Source organism: Tyto alba, unplaced genomic scaffold (genome assembly GCF_018691265.1).
Source record: "Tyto alba isolate M040663 unplaced genomic scaffold, T.alba_DEE_v4.0 Super-Scaffold_27, whole genome shotgun sequence".
Lineage (NCBI taxonomy): Eukaryota > Metazoa > Chordata > Aves > Strigiformes > Tytonidae > Tyto > Tyto alba.
The window spans coordinates 8,906,188-8,925,728 of record NW_024881301.1 but is presented as its reverse complement, the minus strand read 5'-3'; the positions used below and the strand labels follow the sequence as shown (position 1 = coordinate 8,925,728).

General features: G+C 44.2%; 1 protein-coding gene across 1 annotated transcript in view; it reads left to right on the top strand.

Annotated features, from left to right (window-relative positions):
* Nucleotides 1–1,402: 1,402 nt before the first annotated feature.
* Nucleotides 1,403–19,541, top strand: part of COLEC12 (collectin subfamily member 12) — a 98,374-nt gene continuing 80,235 nt past the window's right edge. Inside the window, exons 1-2 of the mRNA XM_042798126.1 lie at nucleotides 1,403–1,535; nucleotides 12,985–13,035. Of these exons, the coding sequence (XP_042654060.1) occupies nucleotides 1,529–1,535; nucleotides 12,985–13,035 (58 nt within the window). The 5' untranslated portion in view covers nucleotides 1,403–1,528. The remainder of the gene's footprint in view (nucleotides 1,536–12,984; nucleotides 13,036–19,541) is intronic.

Sequence of the window (19,541 nt, the reverse complement as noted above, 5' to 3'; positions counted from 1 at the left end):
ATGTCAATTCAAGTCATCAGACCAGCCGAAGGAATAAAAATTTCTGTACTTTATTTTTTGCTTTACAATGATTACTTCTTGTGGACTTAATCCTTCATTCCTCGCTCAGGCAAGACCATACCTGATAGGTTTCCAGTGCTTTTTGACCTGGTGCTCAACTAATGCTGTAATACTGCACCGTGACATTTCTGGTATCCTTATTGGAGCCACATGCTCCACGTAGCATAATAATTTATTTGGGCATCTCCTCATTCAACAGACTGTGACACCAATAACGGCAAAGGCAACATCATGCATATCTCCTCTCTGCGATGGGAAAGACTCTCTGGTGTCTCCACTACTTTGTTTCCCACCAGAACGAATTGGTGCACATTGCACTAGCTCTGCTTCGTCAGCACTGAGGTTGATAGTCAAAACTGGATCATCTTACCACCATCTTCAGTAAACTAAATATGGGTAGGCTTGCAGAAAAATTAAAGTACACCTTTCATCAAAACAGAAGCCTGGAAACAATCCATTATTCCTGGCAACATCCAGCACTAGACGAGTAAAAGACGACTGGGCTGTATCTCCCTAATCCTGCAGATACTTACACACGTTCCCCAGCGCGTGCACTGCACGTAATCCCATCAAATCTGACGGGACTACTCGCGGCGCTTCATTCAGCACCGGGGTGAACTTTGCACGTCTCGCGGCCTCCCCCCACCCGACCGACATGCACCCACGGCCCTGGGACTTCTTGCTCAGCGTACTGCCGTGTGAGGCGTGACAGCGTACCACAGCGCGAGGCGTGGCAGCGTACCGCGGTGTGAGGGGTGACGGTGTATCGTGATGTGAGGGGTGACAGCGTGCCCTGTTGTGAGGGGTGACAGCGTACCGCAGTGTGAGGGGTGACGGCATGGCGAGCCGAAGCGGTGCCACCCTCACGAGGACGGCTTTAGCCAAAAGCCCCCCCGTGCCTGCCAGGTGTGTGGGGAGGTCGGGAAGAGAACCATCCTCCCTTCCCCGTCCCACTCAAGCTCCCCGGTCACCGGTGGGTGCCCGGTGAGTCCTGTCCCAGGCTGGCCCCTCACGTTGACACCCTGCTGCCCACACGCCACCCTCGCCCCCCGGGAACCCCAAGGTCCCTCGGGCCGCGGCGGGACGGGCGCGACGCCCCCCCGCCCCAACCCCCGCCGCCGCCGGCGGGGCCCCGAGCCCGCCCCCGCCGCCCAGCCCCGGCCGCGGCCCCTTCCCCGGGGCGGAGGGAGGGAGGCGGGGCCGGGCCGCGGCTCCGGGCCGGGCCGCGCGGGGCTGGCGGCGAGAGCGCGGGGCCGCCGGCGGCCGAGGACGACGGCGAGCGGCGGCGGCGGCGGCGGCGGCAGCGGCGGCGGCGGCCGGGGGTGCGCAGCAGGGCCGGCGGCGGGGGCGCGCCCGGCCCCCGCCATGGCCCGGCAGTAGGCAGGGAGCGCTGCCCGCCCGCCCGCCGCTCCCGGCGGCAGCCCCCGCCGCGCCCCGTCCGTCCTATGTGACCCGCCCCGGCGCCAAGATGAAAGGTAGGGACGGCCACCAGGCGCCCGCTCCGCCGCCCGCACACGTGTGCCGCCGGCCCCGGGCCCCGGACCCCGGCGGGATGAGGGATGGGTGTGAGGGCAGGGTGCGGGCGATGATCGGTCGGGTGCGGGCAGGGTGACGGGAGGGCAGATTGCGGGCAGGGCGCTATGCGGGTAGGGTGCAAGCCGGCTGCGGGCAGGCTGCTGGCAGGGCACCGTGCGGGCAGCCGGTGGCGGGAGAGGCCGGTGGCGGGTCTCCCCGGCAGCCCGGGGCTCTGCGCCGCCGCCCCGGTTTGGCTGGCGCTGGTCAGCCCCGCTCCGGGGAGCGGGGTGTCCTGGTGTGCCCCTCCCCGTCCCGTGTGCTCTCCACAGGACGTTTTCTCTCGGCACCCAACTCCCACCCCCCCCCGCCCCGGCGTCCCGAGAGCGAGACTTTTATTTCTCCCTAATTTATTTGTTTATTTTTTTGCCAGCGTTTTGCGATGTGCTTGGTGTTGCTTCTAAACATCTGGCAGTGATTAGGTGCCAGTAGAGGCTTAACTGGCTTGTGAAATGTATTTGGCATATTTCTCCTCAACATCCACCGACTGGAAAATATTTGGTCTTTGCTTTGCATCTGTTAAAACTGAAACTTTTTTTCTTTTCCTTTTTCTCCCTTTTTTCTCCCTCCCTCTCTTTTTGTTTTAAATGGGTGAAACATGCCACTTCTACCGGTTCACCCGTACAACAAAGTTGTGACTGAGAGGTATTAGATAATACACACTTTTAAAATCAAATAAAGAAGCAGACTGCCGAATTGGTACACTGTAACCTACTAAAGATGTATAAGGGGGGTTGCAAGAAAGCCTTCTGTTTGTGAAAATTGGTAGCCTTACAGCAAAAGGCAGAGACTTTACACACGGGGGAATAGTTACAATGAAAACATCAAAGGACGTTATGGAAAGTTTAGGAAGTAGTTGGGAGTTTGTAAGAGTTGAATCTAGTTTTTCTTCAGAGGCAAAAATAAACTTGAAGGGTGGGGGAAAAACACATACATATAAGAAAATTGCTTTTGGGCACCAGTGTGCCTGTGCTTGGATTATGGAGTTTGATTCCAGATGCCAGGAGGCCAGTAAACATCATGATAGTTACACTTAGTTTCCAGAGTCTGGGACACCAAATGATGTGACTATGTATTCACTTGCCAGAGTAGCTGCCTGAAGGGAGGAGAAGCTTTTGGGGGGGGGTTATTTTTGCAAGCCCACACACGCTATTTAAGTTACTTCTGGCACTGTGACACGGTGTCTCTACAGGGCCATGCACCATATTAAAAATAATGTATTTACAATGTTCTTTATTTATAGAGTACTGGTGCCAAAAGTTTTGTCATCAGCTTCTCATTATCAACATAAGTGTAATGGCAGGAACAAACCAAAACAATGGGGATCCAGTAATGTAAACCCATGCCTGTTATCACTGAAAACCTTACGCTCTATTTTTATTGGGGCTGAGGCTGCGCCGGTTTTGGGGGGAGGCAGGATCCAAAGGACCGAGGATGGCAATAACATATAATACGACTTGCATCAACTTGCATCTCCTTCCGTTCTGCCTCCATCTCTCTTCTTTGCAAAGCAGAGAAGTGGCATTTGGAGGGAAGATGTTACTCCTGCTGGGAGCACATGCTGGTGCCCCACACTCCAGCTTCACTCTGGTTGCTAGTCCTTACCATTCGGTTTCCCTAAGAGCGATCACAGCCATCTTATTTCTTTCCCCTGCAGAGTTACGGAAATTAGTAATAAACCATGCAAAGAAGAACCCTTAAATCGAGAGACTTCAAACAAATCATCACATCGAGTGTCATTGACAGTGTTATGGAAGTCAGAGAGCCAAACCAAATTTTGACTCTGTGTTTTCCTTTCGGGATACAGCCTTGATTTTTCATATTTTCTCTTTAAACTTGATGGTGGTGATAATTGTAGGACGGTAGAACTTGATGTAGTTACACATTTTTCTCAATAACAACAAAATGATCTGTTGATTGCAGCTGTCTCTGTATCTACCCTCTCTGGAGAATGGAGGAATATCTAAATAATTACATCACTAAATATCTGTACGGAATAAATTATATTTTCCATTGCTGGTATTTGTAATGTGTTATGTTTTAAATCAGTAAAACAAATTGAAGTTTATGTTTAAGATGCTGGCAGTTTTATTTCTAGCAAACTGCACTGAGCTCACAAACTCTGATACTTTTTAGTAATAATTCATGTGATTTAAAAAGGGACTTGACTGCTTTAGGATCAGATGTATCTTTATCAAATTATACTACTAAGTTTTAATTATTTATTGGGGTATGAAGGAGTATTTGTTGCCTGGGAAACAAATGAAAACAGCTTCCTCATAGTCAAACACCACCACATGTTCAAAAACATTGTCCCTAATTTAAGACAGGGACAAGCGTTGTTACAACTGAGAACTTTTTCCTATATATCTGTGATATATTTTGTAGTTATTACTTTAAGATGCATCTGTAATCACTACTGTCATGGCAGTGCTGGTGATAAGTATTTTCATCAGAAATGTGGATATTGTTTGGATAATGACTTAATTTTAATGCCCAAAATCAGGCAGTGACAAAGTCAAGGTGGTCATTTGGGGACTGTTGCTCCAGGATGACAGAGAAGCTCTTAATTATCTCTTAATTATGATACCCAAGGCAGCTCGGCTGCTTCTTTCCTCTCCTCCTCCTCCTCCTCCTCCTCCTCTTCCTCCTCCTCCTCCTCCTCCTCCTCCTCCTTCCTTTCTGCCATCGCAGGCACCTTGCTGTGTACCACTTGTATAGCAACGGTGCTGGAGGAGAAGACTTCTGGTGTCCTGTGCTCGAGAACTGGAATGTGACCGAATACCCTGCCCTGTGCCCTTCCTCTCTTGTAATAAAAAAAGATGCGCAGAGTAAAACGGTGAGGCAGGTTCGTCCTTGCATGTGCCCCAGTGAAATCAGTGAAGCTGGTACTGCCTCAGGAATGGTTTGCTCTGAACGCTCAGCTTTCTTAGCGTCAACCCGTCCGCCTCAAACACAGATCTGTGTGCTTTGTGCACAGAGTTTTCAGAACATCATTGTGTACATTGAGCTTTCACAGGATATGCCAGTTCAGTTTGCCTCAAGTTTGCCTTATACAGTGCACACTTTAACAGACAATTAATGGTGTATCAGCCCGTATTGCTGAAATCATCCCTTCTGTGTTTTAATTTGGAGCCTGGATGTAATCTGCAGGTAAAACCCCCATTTGCCAAAGCTGAGTGTGCATGCAAATTCAGTTGCTCTTTCTTGGCTGCCTTGAAAAGCCTTAAAATAAATAATCTATTTATGTGATGTTTACCTTCTTGACAGGTTTCATCTTTCTCTCTGAGCACTTTGGTGCCACCACTCTTTTTAAAGAATGAAGGAATAAATGTTCTAATTTTCTAATACTGGAGAAAAGTCTCTCTCTAATCTCTGTGTGCACAAAATCAAATGAATCAAATGAACAGTCATCTGCAAATCAATCTTTCCTGGATGGAAACTTCAAACTGCAAATTTAAAAAAATTCCATCTAGAGCATTTTGCAGAAGCCAAAAAGCATCTGAAAACCAAGGATTAGAAGTGGAGTGATCCAGTAACCTTTACTTAGTCCAGTTATAACAGATCTTATATGAATATAGTGACATAAACATGAAACATATGCAGGAGCTCTGAGTGGTGTGTGTTGGACATGTCACAGGACCCTACTGCAGAAGTTCAAAGACATGAGCAGTTATAATAAATGTGTGATACAGTGCAGAACAAATCCTGAGCAATGCTACTATACAATCAGCGTGTATCCTGAATTGGTTGGTAGCACAAAGGATTTTAAACATATGGATGAGAAAGATGATCATGCAAGCATGTGTCAAAGGATATTTTTATTAACAATACAGAGGGAAGCAGAGGGTTAGGCACTGTGAAAATACAAGAAAAATCTGTTGTTGTGCAGATAGAAGTATTACTGTACAACTACAATTGATATTGAGCAGAATAAGTATATAAGCTATTTATGATTGGAGTATGTTCAGTAAGAAGTTGCAATTGTTCATCTTCACTTTCAATATTCTACTTTTTCCAGCCACATCGGGCTAAGAATAGCACCGGTGAGCCTATCCCTGTGAAGAAGGGAGTTGTTTAAAATCTCTTGTGGCTCTTTCTTCTGCTACTTTGGATAACATAAATTTATTCTAGACCTATTTCGCTACAGCTGAGAGCTGAACAGAGCCCTTTTTTGTCACAACTGCTGAACAGTTTGCTTAGATCCACACTCAAAGACCATTGTGCCCAGAGGCTCAAACACCTTTGCCTGCTACGGTAAGGAGGGAAAGGTAATCTTGCAGAGAGATAGAGCTGATTGCAGAGTAAAACCAGAGTAAAATAGAGAGCTGGAAGAAATGTCAAGGATAAAAGCAGTTCAGTGCTGTGAAGGATGCATGCCCAGTTATCTTCAGCTTCACAGAACGTTCCTTATCCTGAGGTTCTGTGTGTCAGAACAGAGATTCCCCCCCCTTCCAACCCTCCCCCTTGGAAAGCAAAATAAAGACGCTTTTTACCAGGCACTGAAAGTGAACCTGATCCTCCTAATAATGTGAGCATGGTCTGTATGAGTGAGGGATCAACCTAAGATGAATTGTCTTTGGAGTTTGACTGCTTCCACCTAAAACTGCAATCCCTTTTGGTGCATAAATTTGAGGTGAAGACTGGGACGTCGCTGGGGAACAAAGTGGATGAGTTATGGGAGGTAATAGAGACATACGTTGTTAGGAATGTGTATGCCATTTTAATGCTGTTGTTAATTGCCTCCTCTAACATACAGACAGGGAGGCACGATTTTTCAGTGCACTAATGAGAACAGATCTGTTTGCTCTTAAATCATTACGCTGAAATACGATATGATTTAAACTTTTAACTTCTCAGGTTGACCCTCTGCACCATGCAGCTGGTCCTGACCCCAGTACTGTAGCAGTGCTCTGCGGCACTTAAGGACTAACAAGTTTTGTTCAACACCACTATTTACTGTCTTCATTTTATGCCTAAAAAGCAAAACTAGAGGCATCTGAATTTCCTAATCTCCTGTCTTTTTCTTCATTCTTAATGTGAGCTCTCAATTTTTCAGGCATAGCAGTGTGGGGGCAGATTGAGACCAGAATATTAAAATGCACCCATTTGTCATGATTCTTTGCTTTGTTTTGTTTTATGTATGTGTTAGGTGATGAGAGGCACAATCCTAGTCTTAGACTATAAGTGTCAAGAGAGGATCTATGATCTGGGACTTTGCCTCTTGGTTTCTTGTGATACTGAAAGTGGATAAATTCCTAGATCAGCAGCCTGAAGGACAGAGGTGGGGAAAAGTCCCAGTCTTCTTGCCAGAATCCAGGCTCAAACAACATCTCAAAGGATGCTTTGTGATGTGGGGAGGTGGGCTCACTTCCAGGACTGACTCCGCTGAACCTCTGCAAGGGCTCCCCTAAAGACCAGGTACTCTGCAAACGCCGAACCCATGTAATCCCTGTCCGAAGGAGCTTACTGCGTGACAAGTTGGACAGAGGACTGGGTGGAAAAGATGGGCACGATACACACAGAACCAGCAGTGACACTGTGAGCGCGATGTGTCAGCTTGGGACCTCATCAATAGGGAAGCGGTTTTAAGCGTGGGGTAGGTTTTTATGAGGGAGGGCTTACCAAAATAGAAGCAAAGAAAGACTTGAATATGAGAAAAGGGCATAAGGAGAAACTAGCGGAGAAAAGGAGAAGAGGAGGACAAGTGAAACAAAGCATCTGTGAAGAGAGAGGGGAATGAGCAGCCCGTTAGCACAAGCAGGAGACTGTCCAGAATAAAAGCTATGAAACCCAGTGGAAATCAATTAGACTGATGAAGTCATCAACATCTGAAGGCCGCAGCTGCTTGCTGTGCTTCTGCTGGCTCTGTTTCACCTCTAGGTCAGCACTTTGAATGTAGAACTGGTTAATAGTGACCAGAAATGCATATAAATCTGGTGGCTGCTCAAAAAGCTTTTGAAATGTGATATGAGAAATATATTGGTGTTCACTGTTCTCATCTGTCTGAATGGTTGTTAATAGTACAGAAACCTCACAAGTGGACAAGTTGTACCATTCCCTGAGAGGGCTGAGATGGAGAGAGTGAGCAGAAGTTCGACAGTGCAGGTGGTCCCTCTGGATGGATCCTGGATGCACTTGCTACACGGTTCAGAGCAGAGTTCTGCATCCATGCTGGTTTATGGGTCAAAGAGAGGAATAGCATTGTTTCCAACTAATAGGCACAACATCTTTTCAAATAGTGACAAAAAAATCTGTTCTTGATAATATTAAAATGAATTTTACAGAGTTGCACTGGGATATAACTATATAGTTCCCATTAAGTCAGTGGGAAAGGCAGGGCCCTTACTGTTAAAGCTATTTGAGAGAGAGATTTATTTTAAAGGAAACCCTTACACTGGATGTTATTGTTAATACAAATTAATCTTATTTTGAAATGCAGTGTAGAATATTGGTGTCTTTTCTTAATTCAAGACTTCAAACAAAGTCTTTAAACAAAGACTTTAAATCCATGTTTACTGCACACAAGTTCTAGAAATTATTGTATACCACATGCCTGCAGCCACCATATGACCCAGCATCTCTAATGGTTCTGAGGTCTAGTTGGCTTCATTGGTTAATTATGTTTAAATGGCTGAGCAGGGTGTACTGTTAAAAGGTGATGGCTGGACATGTACGTTAACAGCTTTCTGTAACACCTTCCATATGCCAACAATGACACCCATAAAAGGAAGGGGGCAAAATGGAAACAATTTCCCTAAAATCACCTTGCACCAAAGGCTTCTCAGATCTGATGCTGTTCCAGCCAAGGGACCGAGCAGTGCAGTGGTTATATAGTCCTGGGGTAGGTTTGGCATCCTTGTTGGCTTCAGGCCAGCTCTTTCTTACTTGACCTCAGAGTGACTCATAAGTGGTCCATGATTAATTTATTTAAGATTTAAGAACAAGAACTAGAAATTACATAGTTCTACTCCACAGATTTTTGCTTTGCCTCTAGCAAATTAATCAAATGAGAGTCTAATTTGTTTTAGATTAAATGAATTCCCTCTGTTCGCTGTGTTAATCCCCAGCTGAACTGCCTTTTTGTAATTTCCACTCCCTTGAAGCATTGTACTGTAACTTATTTAACTCTACAACTGTATTTATTAGAGGTGTTGCAGTAATAATTTATAACTGGAGGGCAAACAGAATTTGGCATTGGTACTAGGTGGGGTGGGGTGTGGATACTGCCACAATATCTCAAAGCCTTTTTTTTTGGATCAGAGCTCTTGCTTTGTACTGACTCACTAAAATATATGATGTACTGCTGCTCAGCTACAGCAAGCCACTAATTTTCAGCAGTTTGCTGTAAGCTCCACATGACAACCTGTTGTAGCCTCCAAGGAAACTCTTGTAAAGCTGGTGAAAACAGGAGATCTCTGGTGGTCCTTCCCCTACACAGTTAAATACAATTGGTTGCTCACATGTGTTTCAGTTCTGCCCAAAGTCCACCTTTTTTATGGACCTTCCTTCTACCACAGCTCAGTAGAAGTCAGTGAAATAAGAAATCACATTTTAACCAGCTTTTCATGTTTCTTTGTCTTTCTTATTCTGGATTCCCTGTCTTTCAGCTCACAGCTGAGAGCTCGGTACAGCAGCTTATAACTAAATTATGGCCGGTCTTTCCAGTACTAAAGAGTTAATTCTTCCATCTGGGACATAACAATGGATTCTGCTTTATTATCTGCTTCAGGGAGGAGTCTGCCCTTCATATTTTTCACCCAAGAAAATAAGTCTTGTCTGTGTATAAATGTATATGTATGTAACGGAAATATTACATTCATTCTAGTCCTCTTTGTAACTGAGAAGGGTTGGATTTAAACTAAAGAAAAATATTTCTGACTTGGGGCTTTCACAATGTCAAACAAAACCCTCTTATACCAGTTGCAGCCCCACTTATGTGTATGGGCACCACTGATGTAAAAACACAAAATTTCCTTTTGTAATATCAGCCACTGGTGCTCAAAACTCATTAATTTCTTCCACTCTGATTTCTGATGCTGGATTTAAAACCATAAAGCATGAAAACATGCTGGAGGTTTTCTTACTCTTTGCTTTTCTCCTTAGTGTGTATTTTCTTAACCTCTGTAATTCATCACAGATCACATTTTCATAGTTTCTCTAGAAAAGCTGTTCCCTTTTCAACAAAAACTTGGGTTTTTCTGTATTTTCCTGATTCGAAGATACCATGAAGCTTTGAGATTTTTCTAAAACTTGTGACAAAACTTTAATATTTTCAGCACTGGAAGAGGGAGTTGAGGGCCAAGTTTCTGTCACCTCCAGTGAGTGCAACACTGACCAAAAGGCATGGGAGGAGCAGGTTGGAGCACATGGTTTTGCCTCAGGACTTAAATTTATAGGCTTGTTTGTCAACTTCATTTTTAATATTTCAAACAGAGATTTCTTTTGAAGTAAGACTTTCAACCCATCCTAGTCTCTTTTTCCAAGGGACTCAATGCTATTCAATTCTGAACATTTGGTCTAACTTTGTTTTATTCATTTTTTTCTTCCCATCTTTATTTTCCTTAAACTTGTTACATTAAAGTTAATAAATATTATATTTGCACATGATTTATGGCAGTTGTGACTGAAAGACCACTGAGCTTAGTCTGTTAAATAATTTTAATAGACTTTCCCTAAAGTACATTGCTGCGTGTTCTATATCAACTCACAGGGATTTAAAGATGGTCCTATCTTACGTTTTAGATTTTAGTGAGCAGGGAACCAGGTAACCTGTTGACAAAACTTATTTGTTTCAAATGCCACAAGCTCTCTTCAAAATTAGGAGATTAATGAATAATTATGAAGTATTCAAAGCTTAAAAAAAAATAATAACACCTAGCAGGCAAAGCATGCAGTGCTGCAAGTATTAAAAAGTATATGTATATATATTTCAAAAGTATTTAAGTGTTTATCTAAATAGGTATACAATATATATTGAATATATATATATATAAAACGTGTATATATATATATATATATATATATATATGTTGCAAATATTAAAAAGTTCAAAGGAACAAAAATATGATTATAAATGTGTGCCCAGAGGGCAATGCCATTGTGCTAAGTGTGAAAACCCAAAGGACTAGAGAGGAGGCTAGCAGCCTGGGGGGAAGGTCTTGGGGATGTGACATAGGATGAAGCTGCAGGATTTAAACATGGCCTGGCTGCATACATCAGATATGCATCGGATAAGCCAGGTTACACTCCTGAGAAACAAAAGAGGCAATTGTGTTACAGCCCTGATAGCAGGAGAGGGCAGGAAGCTAAGGGCTCTGGAGCTGATACCGGTTTTTGTGCAGCATTTTATCTTTTGTGCAAGAGGAAGATTTTTCCTGAGTAGTTCACTGCTGGGATGAGAAGCCTGGTTGTTGACTGTTTATGATTTATTAGCATTTGTCACGTTTGGTCAAGTGACCTTGTCTTCAGATAACATTTGGTACAATTGTGAGGGTTTGTTTGGTTTGGTTTTTAAAGGTTTCTTTCTGCTTTCAAAACCAGGATGTGTTTGTTTTGCCTAAGAAGTGTCCATTTCTTAAATGCACCTTTGAACTGGGGGGTTCTAGCTTAATATACAGCCAGGAACACTCTTGATAGTGAGAAAAATTTGTGTTATCTGGTGAAGGATATGAGTTCTGAGCTGTTTTATTGGAGTTGCTGCCTGAGTAAAGGGTGATGTTTTGCAGAATGATGCATTTCATGGACTCCTTTGCTGCTTCAGGCAATGTCTACCTCAGACTTCGGTGCAGGGCACTTTGCAGGTCAGAAGGAGGCGAGGTCAGATTTGCTGTTGGAGATACACTCAAATAATTTATCTTTTGCTGAGCCTGGACGAGGACCGTATCTTTCCTTCAGCTTTGAATTCATCCCCCAAAGGGTCTGTTGTGGCCCAAGTTAGCTGTGGCACCAGTTAGCCCAGTCTCATGATGCAGAGCAGCCTGTTCATGTGCAATAGGTCTGTGGACAAAAAAGTCCTGACTGAGCACACACCTCTCACTCCATCACATCTGTTTATTTGCTCTAGACTTGCTTTTCCACCGTCTCTCATTAAATGTTCCCTTCTGCTGAATCCCTTGACTGGCCTTTGAGCTTCTGTTTCCTTCTCTCCACGTGTCGGGGAATGCTCTGGGTGCAGAGGTTGCAAGTACTTCCTCAGCATCCCATGCTGGAAGGGTGGCACAAGGTGGTGAGCAGCTGCCGAAGCTCCCTGGGGTGCTGACTCTGCCTCCCTGCCACTGCATGCAAGCGAAAGCCCAGGAAATCCCGGGTTTCAGAGAGCAGGGAAGCAGTATCCTAGGCCCTGTTTTAAAGAGAGCCCTGTGGAGGCGTCCCTCCACGTAAAATGGTGCCTGTGGGAGGGGGAAGCCATCAGGAAAGAGGGAAGCAGGGGATGAGCAGCCGGGGCTGTGCTGCCCTCCCTGGCTGTCCATTGCCTGATGTAAAGGCTGGTGCCGGGGATAAGGCAGGGCCCTCGCCTTTCCCGACTCAGCAGAAAGAGGGCTTGCATTGGTAGGAGGCTGAACACACAAACATAGACATATTCTTTTTTTTTTGAAGAAGTCATGCATATATTTCTTCTGCTGATGCCAGCCTTTTCCATTGCTGCTAGAAGGAAGTGGAGAGAAATTAAGTTTCTGACAAAATAAAATTGTGATTATTAACATTTTACTGCTTGCTAGCTGGTAAAGATGGGAACAAAAGGGCTTAAATGGTTTTAATTTTTCTCATCTGTTTGATTTTGTCAGTTCTGTTTCCCATTTTTTATTGGACCTTGCCTCTTCAGACCAAGCTAGTGCCCGTGGGAGGTGGTGGATGGATGGAGAGCCATCCCCTCTGACTCCTCTCTCGTTACACAGGATAGCTACGTGGAGCACTTTATGCAAACAGCCCAGCTGGTGCATGTATGACCTGAGCCCAACAGCCTGGATGGTGCAGGCAGTGGGCTGGAGCGAGTGCCGTGGTCTGGGCAAGCCTGCCCAAGTGGCATGCTGGTGACAATTGTAGCTGCCATCGTGATAAGGGACATATCTGCTCTCGTCTATACTTAGGTGGCCAAGCAGGCCTCAGGATAGCTGCTTGGTGATAAACTGTAGTCGGGATTGGGATACTCGTTGAGGGAAAGGCTCTGAACTGCCTTTTCTACTCGGGGATGGAGGTGGGATACAGGCAATGGAGGGAAAGAAAACACGCCATACAAATTGATTAAACTTTCAAGTACATTAATTTCTGAATGTGAACCTGTACAAACTTCTTCCCATATTTTTCCAGTGATAGTAGTAATAATCTGTTGCTGTGTCTTTCTTTCTCCAGACGATTTTGCAGAGGAGGAGGAGGTGCAGTCCTTCGGCTACAAGAGGTTTGGTAAGTGGCAGCAGATCTTTCATCTCGCTATTGCGTAGTTCTTAGGGTAAGTCAAACACTTGCTATGAAAGCCTCCGTTGCTGGCAGCATCAAAACATACAGGTACAGTCCCGTTATCCACTTCAGTCTAATATCTGCCTGGAGGAAGGTGTGATTTTTAGACTTGGTTTATTTTCTTGGCAAACATAACACTTCAGAAATAGCCCTGATCAGAAGCAAGAAGTGGTTGGTTTCATTATTTGATCATTAACATTATGAAAATGAAGCCCACAACTGAATAGAAATGAACGTGCTGGCTGTAAAAAAGGGTCCACACCTCTTAGATGTCCTCTGCCCAGCTGAGCTTTCCTTCAGCCCCCAGACCGATGTGCAGTGGGATTTGTAGGTGCTCCCAACAGCGGTGGCACGGGACCTCCTGTAGACTCTCAGAAGCTGTACTGCCAGCTAAGACAGGACATATGCTGTGCACTCCTCTCAAAAAAGAAATAAAAGTATATGGTGTGAATACATTCTCATGTCAAAAATTATTAAAACAAGGTCGGTCACTTTCTTTCCTTTTTCCACTTTCATTCCTTTTTTTTGATGTTTGTTCACTGAAAATGGCCTTCTCATGTGAAGAAGGCAGTGCCACGCATCTCTGTGCAGGGGTCAGCAGCCTTTGGGGCTCCTCTTTTCAAGGCTCTTGTGCTCTTTTTCCCCCGGGGAAATGTTTCAGTCTCTGCAGCCGACAGCTTCTCCCAGGGCAGGCTGACTCCTGTCCCTGCAGCCCACAGGGAGGTGACATGGTGGTCTCTGAGCTTCCACAGTGCCAGCTCTGTCTTGGACCTGCCAAAGGGGATCATCCTCCAAGCTGCTGGCTGCTGTTTCAACTGTAAGCTATCAGGATAAAAGTTCACCTTATTTTTTCTCTCCTGGGAAAGTGACTGCAACAAGAGTCGCTTTCAACATTCCCACTTGGCAAATGGATAGGAAAGGCAGGCTGAAAATAAAAAATAAGTCAACAATTCCCTTCATCCCAAAAGTATCAGGGGGAGGCAGGGTGAGGAGATGCGGCATTCAGGAGGTGGGGATCACATTCGCATGACCTATTCTACCCCCTGAACTACTCCACTGCTCCCTGCTGTTGAGCTTTATTTTGGATAGGTCAGCCAACCACCGAGCCAGCATCTGTGGCTTGGAAAGTCCTGCCATAAGGCTGCATGCAGGGTTTTTTCCTACTTTTTTTTTTTTTTTTTTTTTTTTTTCTGGATTAGGCCCTGGAATAGCAAATAAGAAAAAAAATCTTGAGAAATGGGAATGTTAACTGTTCATTTCTGTCACCTCCAACTGAGTAAAAAATACTAGGATTCATTAACATCTATAAAAATAGCTTCCCTCCATGTTGCCCACTACTTGCTATCACTGGTCAGCATGGTCTTGCAGTGAACCATGAAAGGTTTTAGCAAGGAGCAGGTACCCCACTATCCTTCCCACCCCAATAGTAAGTGCACTGTTGTGACATGATGGGATTTTTGTGTGTTAACTTACTTTAATTTCTTTCTCTCTCCTGGGTAATATGGCACTACCAATACGAGTTATTTCTTCCCTTAGAAACACAAGGTTTATCTGAGCATTTCCAGAAATGCTTGCGCTGTTGCATAATTCTGTAGTGTCCTGATCTAAGAAGCCGCCTTTGTCCATACTATTTCTGAGCACAAACTTCCTCCCATACCCCCTTCCTCATCTTTCTCAGCAATATGGGGGAAGCTCAAGGCAAGAACTAAGTTTTATACAAACCCTTGATAAAAGGTCATTTTGAAAGGAGTCCTGTCCTGTCTTCTGGCTGATGCTGTAGAAATCTCAGCACTGTTCATGTACAGCCTGCTGGAGTGGGCAGTAATAAAAGCAGCAGTGGGGTTTTTTTGTTTCAGGAACCATGGTGTAAGAGCAGTTGTGTTCATATATTTTGACTGGATTAGTCCTTGTATGCCCCGTTGACATGGGACATGGTAGGAGGACCATAACTCAAGTTCCTTTGACACCATCATTTGGAAGTGTGGGGCCTTGTTTGGAGCAAAATGTGCTCCAAGGGGGAAATGGCTAAAGCACAACTGGTTTGTAGAAAACATTGCTTGTTTTGAATCAGTGCTGGCAGCTGGGAACATGTGTTGGTCAGCACTTGGCAGGCAAAGCCTTGACCAAACTGCTTTCCTAGAGTTGAGCTGTAGAGTTTATTATTAGCTGCCTTGTTGCCGGAGCCTGTAGTTTGGTTCAAGGAAGGAAGAGATCTGTGGAGGGAGGGAAGGAGAGAGGCATTATTCAACAGTTCTTGTTTTGGGGAAGAAGCTTTTAAAAAGAGCACTGAATATACACTGTCCTTCACCACTTCCTCTTTTTCTGAATCTTTCTGTCCCTCCTCCTCAGATAAGCTAATTTCAGAGAATTTATCATGCTACCTTATTTTTAGTCAGTAGAACATTAACTGATCCTAATAAGCCAAACATACCAAACATAACACACTAACATATTAAATAACAGTGAATACAGATGCAGACAACTCCAGGATGCTAGACAAATACACACCAGCATTTTTTCTCTTTTGAGCTTGGGACAAGTTTGCTGCAGGGAGTCAGAGAGGTTGAGAAAAGCACTCTTTTCAGCTGACTGATGCTGTTTACTTCTTCTCAATGGATGCTACAGATGTGCAGAGATGCTGCCAGAAGTGCAGTGCTCAGCTGCAATGCCTCCAGATTGCTGCAGTGAGAAAGCACGTGATGAAGAGTGTTTCTTATCACCGTTACTTCATCATCAGTCACTGCTCAGGCTGCTTTGAAGTTATTTGCTCCAGATAACAAGCTATGCCTCTCCACTGGTTTCCCTCTACCAGGTTGCCACCAATGTTAACTCTTTCGTCAATCAGTTTCATTGGTTTGGATCATCTCATGCAAACCCCACATTTGGAAAGAATAAATGAAGAAAGGGCAAAACTTGCTTTTTCAATCTTTCACACTTTTGGGATGCTAAATCTCAGGACTGAGAGCTCAGCCTAGTTTCTAGACAGTAGATAGAAGGATGAGCTCTCTTTACCACAGGGTTTTGACGCTTTCCTCTGAGATTCAGGCTCTGGGCATAGCCACTGGCAAGAGAATTGAAAGGAACTAATGGACTTGGAGGTGGCAGACTTCATCTTCCTAACTTGTGGCATTCCCAGGTAATAGATACAGAGATCATTGTGAATTTTATTTCTTTATGTTAATGTTTCAGAACTTAAAACCTGCGCTTTACTGAATGGAGTATTTAATCAAAAAATTTCAATGTGAAGTTACTCATTGTGTAGTTTGAAGCAACAGTACGATATGGAACAGCTGAAAGCAAAGGGGATCGTCTTTGAACTGTTGCGAAGAACGTTTGTAAAGTTTTAGAAAACAGGCTGTGGAGAAATGAACTGAAAGCCCTGCTGATGAAGAGAAAGCTCCCAAGGAATCAAAAGATAGGGCCAGTACACTATAGATAAGTCGAAGACTAAATAAGCTTGAGTAAGATAATTACCCTTTGCCCTCAGCAAACGCAGCCAGAATTGGAGACTGTAAGCCTGTCCTCCATAGCAGGACCCATCTTGGTCACTCCTATGCTCTAGACTGTGAGTCAGGTTCCTCCCTGCCTTCACCTGCCCACTGCCCTGCCATGGGGCTGGGCCCTGGGTAGGGGCAGACCCTCGGGTCCCCCAGTATCTCCAGTGCACCAAGGCACTGGTCCTCCAGTCTTGCCCCCACCCTGTAGGTCAAGAGCTGACAGGAGAGGACTAAAAATTAATTGGGGACCCTCTCAAGTAAGGTAAGTACTTTTTTAGGTATCTTCCGTAGAGATGACTGGGTCAGGATGTCCCTTCTGTGCAGGTATGACAATCTAGCTCCTGAGCATCATTCCAAGTATAAGAATTTCTAGAATTTCTGGACCAGAATTGGATGAATCATCCTGCCATGCGATGATGAAATCTGCTATACTAAAAAGAGATGAGGGGAAAATAACCCTGATTTAAAAACATATTTGGAAAATATGATTTTTTTCCCTGATGAATGGCTTGGGAGCAGCTGAACTAGATCCATTTAATAACTATTTTATCACTATATATTTTTTATAGTATTTTATACAGTGAAAAGCTATATATTATTTCTCCACCTTTGATAGGATACAACTGGGGAGTTTTAGAAGTGTAACAATTGATAAAAGCCTTATGAATGGTTTACAGTGAAAAATGAAAACAGAAAACTTTTTCAAAATAGGGTTTAAAGGAATATGATTTTTTTCTGACTATAAATAACGGGTCAAACATGATCATGTTAAGCAAAACTCATGGCTTGGAATTGTGTGATAGTTCAGGAATATCATTTATTCATTAACATTGCACAGGCGGAACAATTTTAGTCCTTATCTCTGGATAAATCCAGTCCATTGTTCACATCTATAATAACATGCACAAAAAAAATGTCTGGCATCAGTCTGGTGGTGTGCTATATCTGCACAAACCTTAAGCCCTTAACAAAAAAAAAAAAAAAAAAAAAATTCTAAGCTTTAGGAATTTGTCAACTTTTCTTTATAGTTTGTAAATGACCAGTGAGGGATTTCAGGTGCCACAAGCCACATCCCTCCCTGGGCATTCTTTCACACGTGTGCCTGCAGCGTGTAATCATATGGCTTAATAAAAAGTCGTGGGGTCACCGATACTCACAAAGCCAGAGGAAGGTCAGGCACGTTGCTTCCAGTTCACTGATCTGGCCATATTTATCAGATGAGGATTTTGCCTGTGTGCGTCCTGGGGTAATTAAATCCCCACTGAATGGTGGTGCCTGTGTGGCTGTTCATTTTGGGCTGAGAAATTTCATTTGGAGCGACCTTTTTAATTGCCATGGCCAAAAAGATGGAAGGGAGGCGAGCCTGCCCTCTTCTGGGGTGAGCCCTGAGTGGCGGGGAGAGCCCAGTGCCCTCGGGGGTCCTGGGTTTGTGTTGGGGCTTCAGTGCCATGCATCAGGGGCTTCGTGCAGAAGGACTGCCTGTGTAAGGGTAACTTTGTCTTTTATTTATTTTCTAATACATACTCAGCATAATGGGGCAGTTGGCAGGGAATTGAAGTCTCAATAAATAAATAAATGCTGACATGTGTGCAGTATTGCCATTGCAGAGGAATGTCAAGGTGCTCGTGAGCCACCAGAGTGCCAGTGTGGCATCAGCATGTCCCTCGTCTGCTGTTAGCTTCATTCTCTTGAGATGTAAAAGGCACGGGTGAGAAGTGGATTATTGCAGATAGATCCAAACAACAAATTTAAAACCGCCAGTCTTCCTAAAGATGGAAAATAGTTGGTGCACCCTGATAAATACACCAGCGTCAGGCAGTGATAGCAAGATCCAAAATGTTATCAGATCCATGTGTGTTGTGCTAACTTACTCAGGAGCTGTAAGAGCCGTTCAGGTCTATGGGTTTGGAGCTGCCCCTCCTCAACCTGTCCTGCTGTGCCTGGCTAAAGGCACTTCTCCTTCTAATCCAAACCCACAAAGAGGCCTCTTAGCAGTGCTGTGGGGACTAAAGTCATTCCAGCTGTGTACTGTTATGTAGGCAATCTATTTTCTCTTAGTTACGGGTTTTTCCTATCTAGTACAATTAAAATTCTTGACGTGTTTCTTCATATATTGCATTTGCATGCTTGGAGCAGTACCTGTTTGATCAATCTCTGTTTTTTACAGAGGCGCGTTGCAAGGTAGTGTGGTCAGCATTATGTGTGAATTTAGCTCTCTATTTTTCATTAGAGCTATAAAATAGGTGTGTGGGCTGAACAGCATGTTGTATTTATGAATGGAATGAAAAACCTTGGCTACGCTGTAAGCAACACCTGGGGATTTTGTATTTATTCCCCTGTAAACTAGCTGGGCAAATAATGATGTTTAGTAACATCAGCTTACTGCCAAAACACCTAGGCAGCATTATGGGCTGTTCAACTTCATAACAAAATTACCTGTGAAATTAATGTCTTGGAAGAAAACTAAGCACTGTATTTTGAGCACTTGGTACCATTATGTTTCTGTGCAAAGGAGTAACACAGGACAACTGCGGGAGAAATGAAAATTTCAGGTAAGAAGCCATAACAAGAAAGAAGAAAAAATAGTTGGAAATACCTGTTAGTGGACTCCCCCGGCACAACTGTGGGATTGTAGCCCACATCAGCATTACTCCTGAGCTCCTCTTAAGTTTTATTCAAAATGCAAGTCTGCATCTGTAGCCAGATACTGCTATACTCTACTCTTTACTGCGTGCTGTTAACTATAAGGTTGCAAGAGCTCAAACTTCTTTAATTGATCTTTGGATATTCTGTACCTACTTCAGAGACAATCCCCATCAGAAAGCTGCTGTGCTGTGCTTACAGCCAGTGACATAGACACACTTGTGTCTTGTGAAAAAGGGGGTGCTATTTTCCCTTGAGGATATGTTGTGAGATATATCTAACAACACATGCAAATAAAACGCATACCTGTCA